The following is a 15,911-nucleotide window of genomic DNA, read 5'->3' as shown; positions in this document are numbered from 1 at the left end:
TATACTCTCTCTCTCTCTCTCTCTCTCTCTCTCTCTCTCTCTCTCTCTCTCTCTCTCTCTCTCTCTCTCTCTCTCTGTAATGACTTTAAATCAACTACAAAAATTTTTAATTTTTCTGACATTTTAAAGAATGTAAGTTTTTCTGGTATACAGACACTTTCCCGTCTCTCCGAGTAATTCGGTATCATGACGATTGATAAACAATTGCAAGCATACCGCATGTACCAACGATTCGTTCGGATTCTGCTCACAATCGCAGGCTGCTGGTATATGCCTACAAAATCCGTTAAATCCGTTAAGTATTGTTGGTCCATTTATGTGCTCTTGATGTTAGCCATGTATCTTCTTATAGACTTGCACTTGGTCTATCTCAATAGACATAACTTAGCAGAAATTATGAGATACACAGGTGTAGCAATATCTACAATTGGTGCTCTTCTCAAGGTACAATCTAGAAGGAATTTTGATTTTTTTTAAAGAACAAATTTAGAAAAAAATTTTAGATGGTTTAAATAAAAAATAATACATTAGGATCTCTTCAGAACCTTGCATAGAGACTTGTATAGCCATGTATATAATGATAGAAAATTATCCAATCGCATTTTAGGTGTGTCTATGTGATAGAAATACAATTAGAAAATGTTATGCACATATAGTTATACAGCTACGCGAACTTGTTTAGACAGACACTTATTACATTAATAGATATATACATGCCCTAAATTTTGAATTAAAGAGATTAAAACATTCTTCTAATATTCTTAAAAAAAAAAATTCTTCTCTATGTGTACATTTATTGACATTACAATACATATACATGTGTACATGTGTTGACATTTGTTAAAAATTTACCCGGGATTGTAATTAATCTAAAAATTTGCAATAGAAATAATTTGTTTATAAATTGCATATTTAAAGGTGCATTCATTGGTCTTTTAATAAATTTCACTTTCTTTGTGACGTTCTAGTTTCGCGAAGTGGAAGAAATTTTTTTATTTAAACTTTAAGCAATATGTTACAAAATTTATAGTGTTATAATATTATAACATGTGTCAGTCTCTGTGTAACTTTTTTGTCTTGCGCGAAGAAAGAAATATGCATATCTGGTTTTTTTTTAAGGTAGGAACTTTCCTGATCAATCGTAAATCTCTGATAAATTATCATCGGATGCTGAATGATCTTTTCGAGGAGGAGCTTATGCAAAATGAGAAAATCCGGGCGATAATGTTTTTGCCCATATCCACAACATACATTCTGGCGTATGGATATTTTGCATTTATGTCATCATTAATCTTAGCGTATTATGCGCCTTCTTATATCTTCTTAATCCACAATCTCTGCCACTCCCGTTTAACTACAAACTACACGTTGCCAATCAGCAGGGGATACGGATACTTCTGGCCCGTTCCCGACAACTTTTTGTATCATTTTTATTTTTTCTTTGAGACGAGCCTTGTAGTATTCAGTGGCATGACGGCGGTCAGCGTTGAAAATGTCTTTGGCTTCTATGTCTACCAGTTCAGCTCGACAATGCGCGCCATGACTTTCAAGCTCATGAATCCTCCACGTACTGAGAACTTCTCGGATCTGCTAAGGACATGCTCGGCAAAGCATAAAAAATTATTGCAATGCCGTATCACGCTGGAGCACATTTTTGGACCTCTCATCTTTTGGCATATTGTCACCAACGCCATGCTTCTTTGCTCGGTGTTATATAGCACGGTTTATGTGGTACGTGGGTATATTAATGCAAAATTTGATATTGTAAGGCTTAATCTACTACTCTATACATTTGGTTGAATATTTTGTTTGAAGATGGCTGCATTTTTGCAACCATCTTCACTGCATGCATTTTATCTCTGACACTCGTTTAACTCTGTTATAATTTTATTACTTTCATTTTATTGATATGACTGCGGATTACAATATTTTGTCTTGTATCATTGTAACCTCGTGGTGAACTCCTGGTCAACATGGCCGATATTAACTATTGCTTGATTTTCTATTCATGGTAATAGCTTTGAAAATGTATTGAATAATGAATCAATCTGTACTAGAATTATTTCTACTTTTTTCTGTTTTTGTTTGTGCTAAAATGGCTAAAATGCTAAAAATGGCTTGAAATACAGCCGAAACGTCCGTAATGAATATTGTATAACGTTACTCATTTGTTTAATAATATAACACATTTTTGTGAATTTTAAGCGCACCAAGTACCGTGTCGCACTTTTATTTGCTCCTATTTCATTTGTGATTTTTATTTTAATATCAAGAGTTTTTATTATTTTTTATTTTTAATAATTATTTTAAAGCCATTTTAATACTATTGTCATATCATAATGATTTCTTATTCTGCTCAGAGTCATATTATATCAGAACGATTTGAATTCTTAGATAATACTAAAATAAGTTTTAAAGTCTTGAATTTTAAAGTCTCTAAAACTGACTTCTTATTTTCGAGAACTTTTTCGAATATTTGATAAAGAAATATCAGAGTCATTATAGTCTAATATATAATAATTAAAGCATAATAAAATATTGATAATTTTTACTCTATAAAAAAGGAGCATAAAAGATATAAAGAATTAAAAAAAACTCTACTGTAGTCTTTTACCAATTTTTCATGTCGTGTACAATAGCATCTAATTGTGCAAATAGTTGCTAACATGATATTATTAATTATTAAACATTTTTGCAACAGTCGAAATTAAATCTTTCCATCATATTCGCGTTTCTGTCATACATATTGGTAAAACTGCTCCAATCGTTTATATATACCTGGTACGGTACAGTCCTCACAAGTGCAGTAAGTTGTAATCAAATGATTTAATATTTTGTACAACGATTCTTTATAACTAAACATTAATCGTTCTACGTATATTTGTCTAGAGCAACGACTTTCGTAAAGGAATATACTTTGGCCAGTGGCTTAAGTCGAGTCTGGACCGTCAGGGGGGGGCTAACGTTGTTATAATGCTAATGCAAAAGCCGATGACTATAAACGCATTTTACTCAACCGTTGATTTAACGATATTTACCAATGTAAGTATTTAAATTAAAATTGCCCGAGTAAATGTGTACGAAAGGTTATAACTTTGGAGCGAATTACTTTCAGTTTTTGCACTATCGTTTTAAAGTAACAATTCCATTTTATTTTTGGAAAAATTAATGATTCAAGGTTTAAAAGAATAAAAACCTAAAATTCGTTCTTGGCAGTTTTTTAAAATGTTTATCAGCATCGAATTAATAATTAAAGATCAATTATGATTTCATTATTCCAACTTCAATTAATTTGTGTTGTAAATCTGACATTGATTTTTTTTTTTATGTGAAACTTAGCAAACTCTCAACATCGTTAATAATATTTACAGCTACGTATAATACTTTTGGCATAGTGATCTAATCTTTTTGCTTTCATTGATAGCTTGTGAATGCTACAATGTCCTATTTCTGCCTGCTGCAATCAATCAGTAGTAAAGATGAATAAAGGTCTCATGGATGCAACGTACACATATTTTGTAAACACCGTATGCAACACCATATTTTGTTAACACGTAAAGTTATTTTATTAAGAATTATATTATTAATTGTTGTATTATTATTAAGAGCCCATACAGCACATAATATTTATTAAAATAATGCACAAAAATAGTTTTGTAATGCTTTCATATCCGTTAGATCATGTCAAAAGAATATTTTTAAAAATATTTTAACAATAATTTTAAAAAGATTGTATCTAAATATCTAATATTAATTATAAAATATTTTTTGGCAACATTTATTCAAAAAATCTCAACATGAAAACCCTTGTCATTTTCTATTTCCATCATTATGTGATTAAAAAGGTATGTTCTGACGACGTATGTATGACTAAAGAGTAATGGACTAATGTCATAGATTGTTGATATCATTTTTTTATATGTTATAAAATCATTATTTTATCAAATTTAATTTTAATTGAACGTGATATGTAAACATTAAATAAATGTTTACGTGTGTGTGTGAAATTTATTACATAATGTTATAAGTTAAAGTTATATAAAGTTATTTTATATATATATATATATATATATATATATATACATATATTTTAGCGTACAAATAAATCCAATACGGTTCCAAAATATCGATGTAAGAACATGGTAACATTGCTACTAATAAAATATTGAATATTTTACGTATAATTTCCAGGAATATAATTTCTGAATTAATATTGGGAGAAGAGGGGAAGCGGGACAGACATTTAAAAAATCATTTTATCAAAATATCTCATGGTAAAAAATCTTATAATACTGCGCCGTTTATTCTACGTGACTTTTTACTAACGAGAAATAAAACAGTGCCGCGTTTAGGTATTAGCAGTGAGAATTACTGTCAAAAAATAATTAAATTTAAAATAATATATTAAAAATAGTAATTAAATGTTTTTTGAAGTCAACGCAGTTATTGTAGCATAATAACATTAGTTTATTACAAAAATATTAATATAATTTGAGAATAGTAATTAAATATCTTTTGGATCCGACGGAGTAATTTTAGCTTGATAATGTTTGCTTCTTGAAAATTACGGAAAATGAAAGAAAAGAAGAAGAATATTCCTTTTTTTTATAACTTATAATCGCTTTATAAATTATTATGCAATACACATATGTTGGATTTAAAAGACATTTAAGTTCCATTTATCATCTCGGAATCTAATATTCTTATTTCATTTAAAATAATATTTTGAAACAATATTATAAAATTAAAAATTTATAAATGTAAAAGAATATTTTAAAAGTATATTTAAAATATTTAAAAAAATAGCTTTTATGTTGTAAAAAAAGCATTTTTAAAATATTTCTAATTTAAAAATGCATAACCGCAAAAGATTATAACAAAAAATTCTCTTATAATATTACTAAAACCTCTTTAAAATATTTCTTGTAATAATTCAAATAATAATAATTTAAGTAACTAAAAATTTCGAGTTTAAATGAATATTTTGAATGACTATAGTTAATATATACAACTAAATTTAAAATGAAACTGACAACCACGTTACTCTTTGCTTTTGCTTTAACATACAAATTACAGTTAAATTACAGCTACTTTGGCTGTATTCTAGTTAATTAATGCAGTTAAAATGATTGTAACTAAATTTAGTTTTTCTGAATAGTCGTCACAACAATTTTACAGCTAACGAAGTTATCTATAACTGAATTTTGATTTTTGTTATTGCTATCACAGCGACATTACAGCTATTAATACAGCTAAAATAGTTGTAGCTGAATTTTGGTTTTTGTTATTGCTTTCACAGCAACTTCATACCAATTAATGCAGCTAAAATAACTACGGCTACTTTTGATTCTTCTAACAGTTGTCATAGCTATTCTACAGCAATTAACATAGCTAAAATAGCTGTGGCGGCATTTTTACTTTTTTATTAGCTATTAAAACGTTTTTGCAATAAAAAATCTAGAAAATCGACATTTCCTGCCAAATAATTGTAATTAAAGCTAATAAGACGTTATAACTTTTGTTTCTGTCGAAGCAAATGTGGCCAGATGTGTACTACTTGGGTATACTCTTTCGCTCGCGTGCACATAGCTGACATAGCTATTTATAACAAACGGTATACCTACAATATTACGATCGATAATAATAGAGACTATTTTATCTCGCACAAAAAGAAAGAATTGAAAAACTGTTTGCCTTTAATCAGTTTAAGTACAAAAATTAAAGTTAATCGATTAGCGTACGATACCGTTACAACTCTTGTGGTATGTACATCTTTCCCTTTAAAGTGTAATTTTTCTGATACAACTACAGTTTGTCTATAGTTATAACAAAGCTGAATCATGCTTATTTTGATCACATATTATCGAATAACATGTAAAATTGTTAGGTTAGCTATTAATTTTTCAAACCCTCGATTGATAAAACATGTAACGCAAATAATAATCAATGAAAAGACATTTCAAAGTAACGTACATACGTCAATACAATTGCAGTCCTTCAATAACAGTTGAGATCTTTAAGATAGAAGGTAAAGACTTTTTCTTTGATGTTATTAGCTGTAAATTCGTCGTACAAATCGGAAACGTTGACAGTGGTATTCCACGGTTTAAAATCTTCTAACAGAAAAGTTTTTCTTAATACTTACAGACAAAAAATTTCCATACAAAATAAATTTGTTCCGGTTTACCATAAAGTGTGGCAATCTTTAAATTTATTATTATTTTTCTAGAGACGTTTGAAACATATTATTTTAAAAAATTAAATTAATACAGATGTAAAAAATATATAAAAAAGTCTGATCAAATTTGTCGATCGGAGCTGCTATAATCCATATTAGCATATTAATAATTATTTACTAGTTAAAGTTTAATGCATTTCTGAATTTTTGAGAGTTAATTTTTATTACATTTTGTGATCTTTTGATGGCTCAAACCTGAGCCAAAACGTCTTGAATTGAGTATTAATAAAATTGTCTGAATTATTTACACATCAACTATCGCGTTTGACTTTCATTAGTCCCTTTTTTCTAAATATTATTTTTTAGTTACAGTCAAAATCCTTTACAGTCATGTAAGGATCCTACTTTAAAAATTATTAAATGTATTTTCAATAAAACAGTTTTCTCAGAATAAATCTCATTACTTTTGAGACAGATCATGTATATATGTAATAATTAATTTGCAGTTTTGTATTTATATTCAAATGATAAAACCGTTTATTGACAAATAATATATTTTTAAATTTAGCATATTTGAATCAATATTTCCCTCCGAGTTCTTTTTTATACAAAAAACCACAGCTTTTTTTAATGGACTTCATGTATCAAATTATGAGTATCACAATTGAATATTGATCAAGCATTATCCTATCTTAATTTGGAAACGAGCAGAGCATTGTATTCTCTCTCTTTACAGACAATTGTCGCAAAATTTCAAATTACATCAAGTTATAATAAATATAGTAAATACAAATATAATTGGAAAGTCTTTGTTACCCGAAGACATTCAAGCAACGCTATCATGGAAACAATCAGTTTTACATTTCAATCATAACAATTTTGTTAATGATATGGTAATAATCAATATTAAGAAAGCTGGTAAATATATATCAAGTTATACTATACATTTTTCATATCATGTTCGGATATCAAACAAAACTCTTTACGTATTTTTTACTAATATTATCTACTTATAAATATTCAAGATGTTTCATGTAATGCATAAATACAAGTTTAGTAACACGAGTATTGTAATATACTATAAAATGTTCTTTGATGTACGTGTATTGTCTTATTTTCGGTTTATTGTATCGCCTAATACATTTAATACAAATGTTAATTTGCAAATAATTTAGTTATTTTCTTTTAATGTCTAAAATTAATTTAAATTTAAATAATAAATTACAAAATAATGCGCGCCCTTTTAAATATTCAAAGCATATTCAAAAATAATTACAAACTAATTAACGAGAATAGTATGATAAAACAATATGTAATACATTTAAAATGTACATGTAAAAAGAAATATATGTTTCGTATAAATGCGTTAGAAATGCTATAATAAGAGTATACACGGCTATAAAAGAATCATTGTATTAAGTATTACGTAAAAGTTGCAAAATGCAATTTCAACTTATTGTTGGCTTCTCTTGCACATATACAATAGTATCACAGAAACACATGGCCATATCTTATGGTTTCATGTCTTAAACATATTTAGTAAAGTGACTCTTGTCAGAATGCTTCTTGAATCTTCTTCTATGGAAAAGTGTTACCAATCGGCTAAGTAACATAATCTGAAACAATAATACAATATTATTTTTTATTAGTTAATTTTTATAAATCGTGATGTGTATAAATACATATTTACTTAAAGTTTTTTTATTTAAATAATACAAATATCAACACTTTTGATTCATTATTGGAGTACCGTATATATTTGAAAATACAACAATATAATTGCATGCACATATAATATAAACGCATTTATATGTATAGTTTAATAATTACGTCGTTGTTAATAAAACTTTAAAAGATTCCATTATGCACAATTTTTTTGAAGCTAATTTTTTAAAAGCTAATTAGGCTACAAAGCGCGTAAAAAGTTATACATGAAATCTTACGTTTTTGAGTCGCTGAATACGGTAATAGTTTTATAGCACTTTCATTCATTTAAATTTATGGGAACGTAGTCAAAATTCGTGTTAAAAGGATCGTTTCTAATAGTAATTCAGTTAATAACAATTTTGTTCCAATTATTTAATTACTTGCACTATATATAGTATCTATAGGTTTATAACTTTTTTCTACAGAAAACCAAGGAAACATTTAAAAATAAAACACTTCAGAAATTTTAATTCTCTCATGACTGAAATCAATACAATTTTATAAAAAAAAGGTCAATTTCTTATTCAAAGAATCTTAATCTCTCAAAGAGTCAAAAAGTCAAAGAGTCGAAGAATCAAAGAGTCTCATCTCAGAAGTGCATACATCTCTATACATTGCGTAGCTTTGAGAATGTTAAAATGGTAGACACACCCATACCGGAAGTTTCATTTACAATTATAGAGTGCGTTAAGTTTTTTAAAGTAGACCCTCGTCAGACATCTTGTTATACGATTTTTTGTATTACGTTGTATAATAAAAAACAAATTTAGTGGCTCGATTTTTTTTGCGGGTAAATGTATTAATTCACACAAGTTGAATATTTACCATAGCCCTTCTCAAAAAATTCTTGATGTACGTTTTCAAAGATATATTATATATCTCCGAGTAACAATCAAAAAGTTTTAGCCGTCGTACGATTGTTGTTTATTAAAAAGTTAACAAAAGAAATTGAACTGTTTCACATAGATTTTAACTTTCCACGTGGAAAGTCGTAAAGCCATGTGGAATTTTGCTTCACGTTAAAAAGTGTACGCGTAGAGGTAATGTATTCCGCTCCTCCTACGAAGAGGCTCCAAGTTAAAAGGTATATAACGATCAAAAGGTTTTAGCCGTCGCTCGTTATATTTATTAAAAAGTTTATAAAAAATATAATCACACAAACGAAAAGTTAAAAACTTAGCGTGGAATGTTACAAACCCATGTGGAACTTCGTTACGCGTGGAGGCTGCAGTGTATCGCACTTTTATGGGAGCTCACCCCGTTAGCCATCTTAACCAAAGTAGGTATTAGTTTCAAATCAGAAATAGGTTTTAACAGTATGGGTTCCTTCTCCTTCCGTAGTGCGTAGGAAGGAATACACTGCCGCCATGCATACAGTACTTTTAAACATGAAGCAAGATTCCACATAGATTTCTAACTTTCCACGCACCTATTTCTAATTTGAAACTAAAATATAATTTGGCTTAGATTAGTTTTAACGAAGCATCCCCCCCCCTCCCTTCGTAAGAGGATGAAACACACTGTCCCCTGCACGCATACAGTTTCCATGCGAGATTCCACATTGGTTTGTAATTTTCCACGCGAGGTTCTTAATTTTTCGTGTGATTACATTTTTTCTGAACAACTTTTTAACAAATAACGACAGCTAAAATCTTTCGATTGTTTACTTGGGGATATGTACTTGACAACATATCAAGGTCTTTGACTTTTGAAGGAAATGACGGCCTCATGTGAATATTTACCTTAAAATATAAAAACAATATTTTTCTAATTTAAGGGGAGCATCTGGTTTAGGACGCTGAAAATAGATGATTTTCGCGAATTTTTTTAACAAAGAAAAATAAAGTCGATCTTTTCACAACTGTATGAATACTTTACTGGATACTTATATTACACAAAAAAAATTTTTAATTTAAAAAATTTAAGATAATATAACGTCGTAGCAAATAAGTAATTAAAACGCCTCGCTACTGGAGTTACAAATTGGCAGGCGAAATAGAAAAAAAACTATTTGAGGTATCGACTTCATTCAAAGTTCTTTATGTAAATTATTGTCAACCTTCCTAAATGAACTAAGAACATGTTTAAAAAAGTTAATTTAAACAATTTTTACTGCACAAAGGAAAAAAAATTTTTTTTAAAAGTGTCACTTTTTCTTTAAAGTCCTAAAAGTTTTACAATTTTACACTTTTTAAACATGTTCTTAGTTCATCGACTATACAATTATATGCAAATTAAAAATATTTTTGGTTTTTTTTTGTTTCAGACAGAAATTACCAGCTTTATTTTTAACGCGAGGCGTTTTAATCACTTATTTGCCATGACGTTATTATCTTAAATTTTGTAAATTAAAAATTTTTTTGTATAATATAAGTATCGCATAAAGTACACTGAAAAAAATAATCTTGTAATTATAAGGAGAATTATTTAGGTACGAACAATAAGCTAAAACGGATAAGCGATTTGTAAGCACTGCAATACCACATATGTTTTGTATTTAATCAATATAGATAACAGAGATAGAAATTATATTTGAACTATTTGTCAAATTTAGTAAGAAAGTTTCTCTGACGTTTAATCAGCCCAGACTCTAATCCAAACTCCAATCATATTTGATTATGAGACCTATATTTTCTTGCATATATTCTTAGAATATTGCTACTATCAATTCTACGTATGACAAACAATTTTTTAGTAGATAAAAAAATAATAGTAAATAAAAAAATAGCGATATAATTTAAGTGTAATATTTAGAATTCTAGCTGGAACAGCGAAACATTTCCCTGAGTGTATCCGTACAGTTATGAAAAGATTGACTTTACTTTTCTTTGTTAAAATATTTCGCGAAAATCCTATTTTTCAGCGTTCTAAACCAGACGCCCCCCCTTAAATTAAGTATAATAGCGCGTAATGCGAATAAACTGTATGGTGGATCCACGGATTTACTGAAGATTTACGTCGAAATTGACCGAAATGTAAGACATTGCGGGGTAAAGTAGAGATAATTAGAGAACTGAATTTAGACGATTTATTCGTACGAAACTTTATTTGAAATTGACAAAAGCCGTTTCGGCGATACACATCGAATTGAGAAGACACTTGTGTAGAAGTGAGAAGGGAAAATAAAGCCGCGTGTTTACATCGATGAGACAGCTGATCGGTAGCAGAAATACTATCTATAGCGAATTTCAATGGTCTCGGTAATCGGCACGAAATAAGATTCGAATATAATATAAGTTTATTAAGCGTTCAAACTAACTTTCGTATAACGACAAAAGAAATGATGATTTAGATTCAATAATTATTTAATAGATGAAAAGATTAACAGATTTAATAAATTTAAAATTGATTTTAATTATTTAAATAAATATTAAACATTAAGAATACAGGTTTTTTAATTTTTTAATTTTCCTTTTTAATTAAAATTCTTATTTTTCCATTCGTAATTATTTTAATTTTGTAATATTGACTTCCTAACGCTCTGACTGTTAAATTATTTTAATTTTTATTAACTTATTTAAATTTTATTTTTTATTGCTCATTTATTATTTATATATTTATTTCTAACTTACTTTTAATAGTTAATTAATTAATTAATTTTATCTTTTTAAATTTAATTTATTGCCAGTTTCGTTTACTCGTTTCTGAGACAATCTGCTGACTTTTAATATTCATTATCCTTCTTATGTATGTTCTCCTAGACTGTCCTAGAGACTCATCTCGAAATATTCTAACGAGATATCTGTCTACATTAAATTGAATTTTGAAGCAACGGCGAATAAATCACAAGCTTTGGACATGAGAGTGGAGGTGTGATTAAGGGTCTGTAGACCGGCGATGTAAAATCCAATTTTGCAGTAGGAATTGCGTAAATATACCGCTAACGTACACGTATGCAATTATTTAAACTTTATCGAATTTTATGTACTGAAGATGATCATTTTTGTAAGATTAAAACGTATATTGTTTAACTTATTTTATTGTATTGACTCAAAATAATTTATATGACTGATTTATTTACTATCTTTTATAAATACATTATATTATTAGCACAAACACCTGGCTTGCTCAGTAGCTCTCGTTTGTTTATTTTTAATGTCATTCCATGCAATATTCTATCTCTTTATTCTATTTAAATTATAAAGACAATATTTATTACAAAGTTTTGGTAAACTCTGTTTGTAAATTACAATATTAATTCCTAAAAATAAATATATTTAAAAATAAATGTATTAAATATTGAAATTTAAAAGATTTAACAAAGAAGATTAATATAAAAAAAAAGATTGTTGTGTGTGTGCTATATACAAAATAATAGTTTTAAGCAGTTTCATATTAATTATTATTATATTTAATTTTGATTATAAAATAATGTAAAATTTAATATCTTTTTTTAATATTACAAAGAAATAACAATGAAATTTTACCATTAAAAAATGTAAGCGATAGTAAGTAAAAGTAAGCAGTTCTAAGGTAAAATATTTTTTTTTAAATTAGTAACAATTTTAACGATAGCGAATTACTTTTTACAAAAAGTAACAATAATGATAACGCGTTTTGCAAAGTAACGTTCTCTAAAAGTAAAAAAATTAATCAGTCGTGCCAAAAAAATGAGACTGTAAGAAGTTTATACACGACTGCAATATAAGATTATTTATTAGAGAATCATCTCGAAGACACACTTTAAGAATATTAGTAATTTAAAAGTTCTGTGATAAGCAGTTACACGAACGCAACGTATCACACGCAATAATGCGTTACTATATAATACACATGCGTGATCATTTCCATAGTAACAGCTTGCAGTTCGATGTGATAAGCGAAACGTTATAAGTCTCAATTGTTATGCAAGAAACGATATATCCAGGTATTAATTGACCAAAAGCTCTAGAAAAGAGCAAAGTTCTTTTTTTTTTTATCGAATATGTTAATGGAAGGACAATTTTTCCTCTCCGTTATCAGATCTATCGAGCATGCAGAGTTCTACGATGTCAGTAGCGCTTATTGTTAGTGTAAGCACAGCTTTCATTTCAAACCTGACTGGAGCGTCGTTGCGGTAAGCCCCTAGTAATAAAGGAAAGTGGAAAGGAACAGCAAAATTACGTTGTTACTGTGACAAAAGAATCTAAAAGCATGTTCCAGCAATATTGGATTACATCAAAAGAAAAAAATTCCGTATAATCCTCTTTCATGCTCAAAATACAAAATATTTCTTACTTTCTAATGAAATTCCGAAATTATTTCAGTTAAATTTAATTAATTGTAAAATTTAATCAATTATCTTCTTACATTTTTTTATTTTTTTACAATGATTTAAAACTTAATTATTATAATTGTAAATTAATAAATTTAATCAATTGTCTTCTATTGTTACATTTTTTTATTTCTTTATAGTGATTTAAAACGACTGTTACCATCAATAAATTGCTAGTCAGTTTAAGGTTTCTGTTTACTCATCATTATTATATCAGATTGTGACGTCAAATGCGAGAAAATACACAATAAATATTCTTGCAAAATGTATTCAAGTAGAAATATTAATAAAACAAAATTTGCAATCGATCAGAAACAAATATTCGAAAACTAATTGGAGTATAAAAATATAATAATTATAACACTAAATCTTCGATGTTTGGACACCGCTATAGAGAACCAACCATCGATCTGATATTAGACGGCATGACTCCGTTCGTAATTTTAAATGCTGACTGTGAGACACATTTTAATAATGCAATAATTTACATTTATGTTTTTAAAATTAATTTGACGTTTGAATAGTAGACAGGGCAATTTGTAAATCAAATTTATTTGTAATTGTTAACGACAACGCGGAAGTTGATCTAATTAAGTAATGAAGTTGACCTAATTAAGATCGTTCATTCAGAATTATTTATAATGGTAAAGGGTATTATGGCTCTCCTTCCATTCACATCTTGTAACAATGACTTTGTTAATAATCAATATTTTAAATTGAAAAATTAACGGTTATACATGTTAAAGTATTATTAATTGACTTTAGATTCAAAGTTATGAAATATATATTACTTAGGATGTTATTTATGAAAATGTTGCGACACTAAAAAATGGGTCGAAAAAAACGAAGATAATATGATTCCCTACAAAAATAGATAAAAAAAGTTGATTTTGTAGTAAAAAGCATTGTTTTGTCACAAAATATTTATAGAAAATAAAATATTGCAATTTGCTAATGTATACATGTACCTATGTACACACATAAACCTCTTTTTATACAAGCTGCTGAAATCGTACGAAAATCTATGTTATGTGAATTGTAGATTTTTTTAGTATAGATTATAACAACTACAATCGATTTGTCGATATCTATTTTACGATGAAAACTAAAAAAAGAACTTTTATAAAAAATCACTCTTTATCATCAGCTTTATTATTATGCCTTTGCTTAAACAACGCCACTGTTCAACTTTGCATAAATCGAAATGCGTACAACCAAATAAAATAACAAAAAGCACTTAAATATATTCGTGTGATACGTTCAAGTTTAAGAAGAATGAAGAAATGTGTATAATTAAATGCTAAAACGTACCTTAAAAACATTTCAAAATGCCTGAAAAAAAATGCGTTACTGTGCATTGGCAAATGCCGGTTATTGTGTAATGGCTTATTAATTAGTGTCACTGCATAACGGCAGGCTACTAAACAAATGACTCCTCATTAAAATTGATCACCTAATAGCGAAGATATTAAAAAAAACCATTATGTAAGAGCCATAATATCACCTTCTCCTTCACATAATTTTATTTTATAAATAATATTTAGCATTAAAAGCCTACAAAGCTTTGTATGCACTTTTATGCATTACATTCGATTCATATTTCATTTTCACGGCATACATATATGCAAAATTTTATCCAAATTTACAGAGTGGTCAAATGATATTAATTAATGTTTAATTAATAATAAATTGCTTTAATTATTTGCAATTTTGGAAAATTTAATTAAATAATATGATTGGCTTTCTGATAATATATTAAGCGTTAAAGTAACGACATATCGATAATTTGTTATCTTTTTGAAAAGGGAGAAAAATAATTATTTTTTATTACTTTAGATAATGAACTGGTTTAACATATTTTTCGCAGTAGAAACACTATTGTCGAGTTGTCGAGTTTTCTATTCTTTGGTTACTATTTCTTTGGTGACAACAATTAATGATACAGGCAAGTGGAAAAATTGGAACTCTCATTTTTCTCTCCTATTTTACTCTAATGAACAAACGAAGAAGAATTTTCATTCTTCCTTAAATAACTAATATTTTAATTTTCTCGTTTCTGATGGTGTAATTTATACTTATAATAAGGATTCCTCGAAACGCCGATTGTAAAAGTAACATAATAAAAGAATATATTACGTCGTATTTTCTCTTTGTCTTTGCCATTGTAATCTTAAATAGAAAGTAAAATGTTTGAAACTTAAACTGCTATTTAATTAATTTTCTGCGATCATTTTCCTGCGTCCAGTCTCTACTTATTCTATTCCTGCAGAGCCTTCCTTCATAACATTTTCATCACTTGTGACAAAATAACAAATTCAAATCCAATTTGCCAAAACGAATTGAATGGCTTTTCTTTCATAGGAAACCGAAGAACGGCTGACGCAAATATATAGCAACGATCCAAGATATCTCGCCGTTTGTAATTTTTCATTGGACATTACATTCTATATACAAATTCGCACGGACGTGAGTGACGCGCAGAAATTATTCCTATGTCACGCGTCATAAGGGAAGGACAAAACGTATGTGCAAAAAGTGTGAATGCATAAAAAAGTTTGTCCGTGCTTCTGTCGCGGTTTTCGTACGTCTAATCTACAAATAACGAAATTATGTATATAATTTAAATGTATATATAGCGATGTCGCGAGTCGTCATGTCGGCTCAGAGTTTTTCGGTCATAGGAAAAAGTGTTGCTCGCGCACAGTGACGAAAGTACACGGAAGTACAAGAGAGCGCATGTAAAGAAACTGCAGTTTGATTTAATATACTTTA

At 28.2% G+C, this 15,911-nt stretch overlaps 1 protein-coding gene and 1 pseudogene across 1 annotated transcript; both read left to right on the top strand.

Moving 5' to 3' along the window:
• The first annotated feature begins 186 nt into the window (after positions 1-186).
• Positions 187-3,693, top strand: LOC105460461. The gene is made up of 5 exons (XM_011706915.1): positions 187-444; positions 1,120-1,731; positions 2,702-2,806; positions 2,890-3,042; positions 3,425-3,693. The coding sequence occupies exons 1-5, from the start codon at positions 187-189 to the stop codon at positions 3,485-3,487; spliced, it is 1,191 nt and encodes a 396-aa protein (XP_011705217.1). The 3' UTR covers positions 3,488-3,693.
• A 9,116-nt stretch (positions 3,694-12,809) lies between these two features.
• LOC105460460 lies at positions 12,810-15,605 on the top strand (annotated as a pseudogene).
• Positions 15,606-15,911: the final 306 nt, after the last annotated feature.

This window comes from Wasmannia auropunctata, unplaced genomic scaffold (genome assembly GCF_000956235.1).
Source record: "Wasmannia auropunctata unplaced genomic scaffold, wasmannia.A_1.0 LD321527.1, whole genome shotgun sequence".
Taxonomy (NCBI): Eukaryota; Metazoa; Arthropoda; class Insecta; order Hymenoptera; family Formicidae; genus Wasmannia; species Wasmannia auropunctata.
The sequence above is the reverse complement of the archived record's forward strand: the minus strand, read 5'-3'. Positions and strand labels throughout refer to the sequence as shown.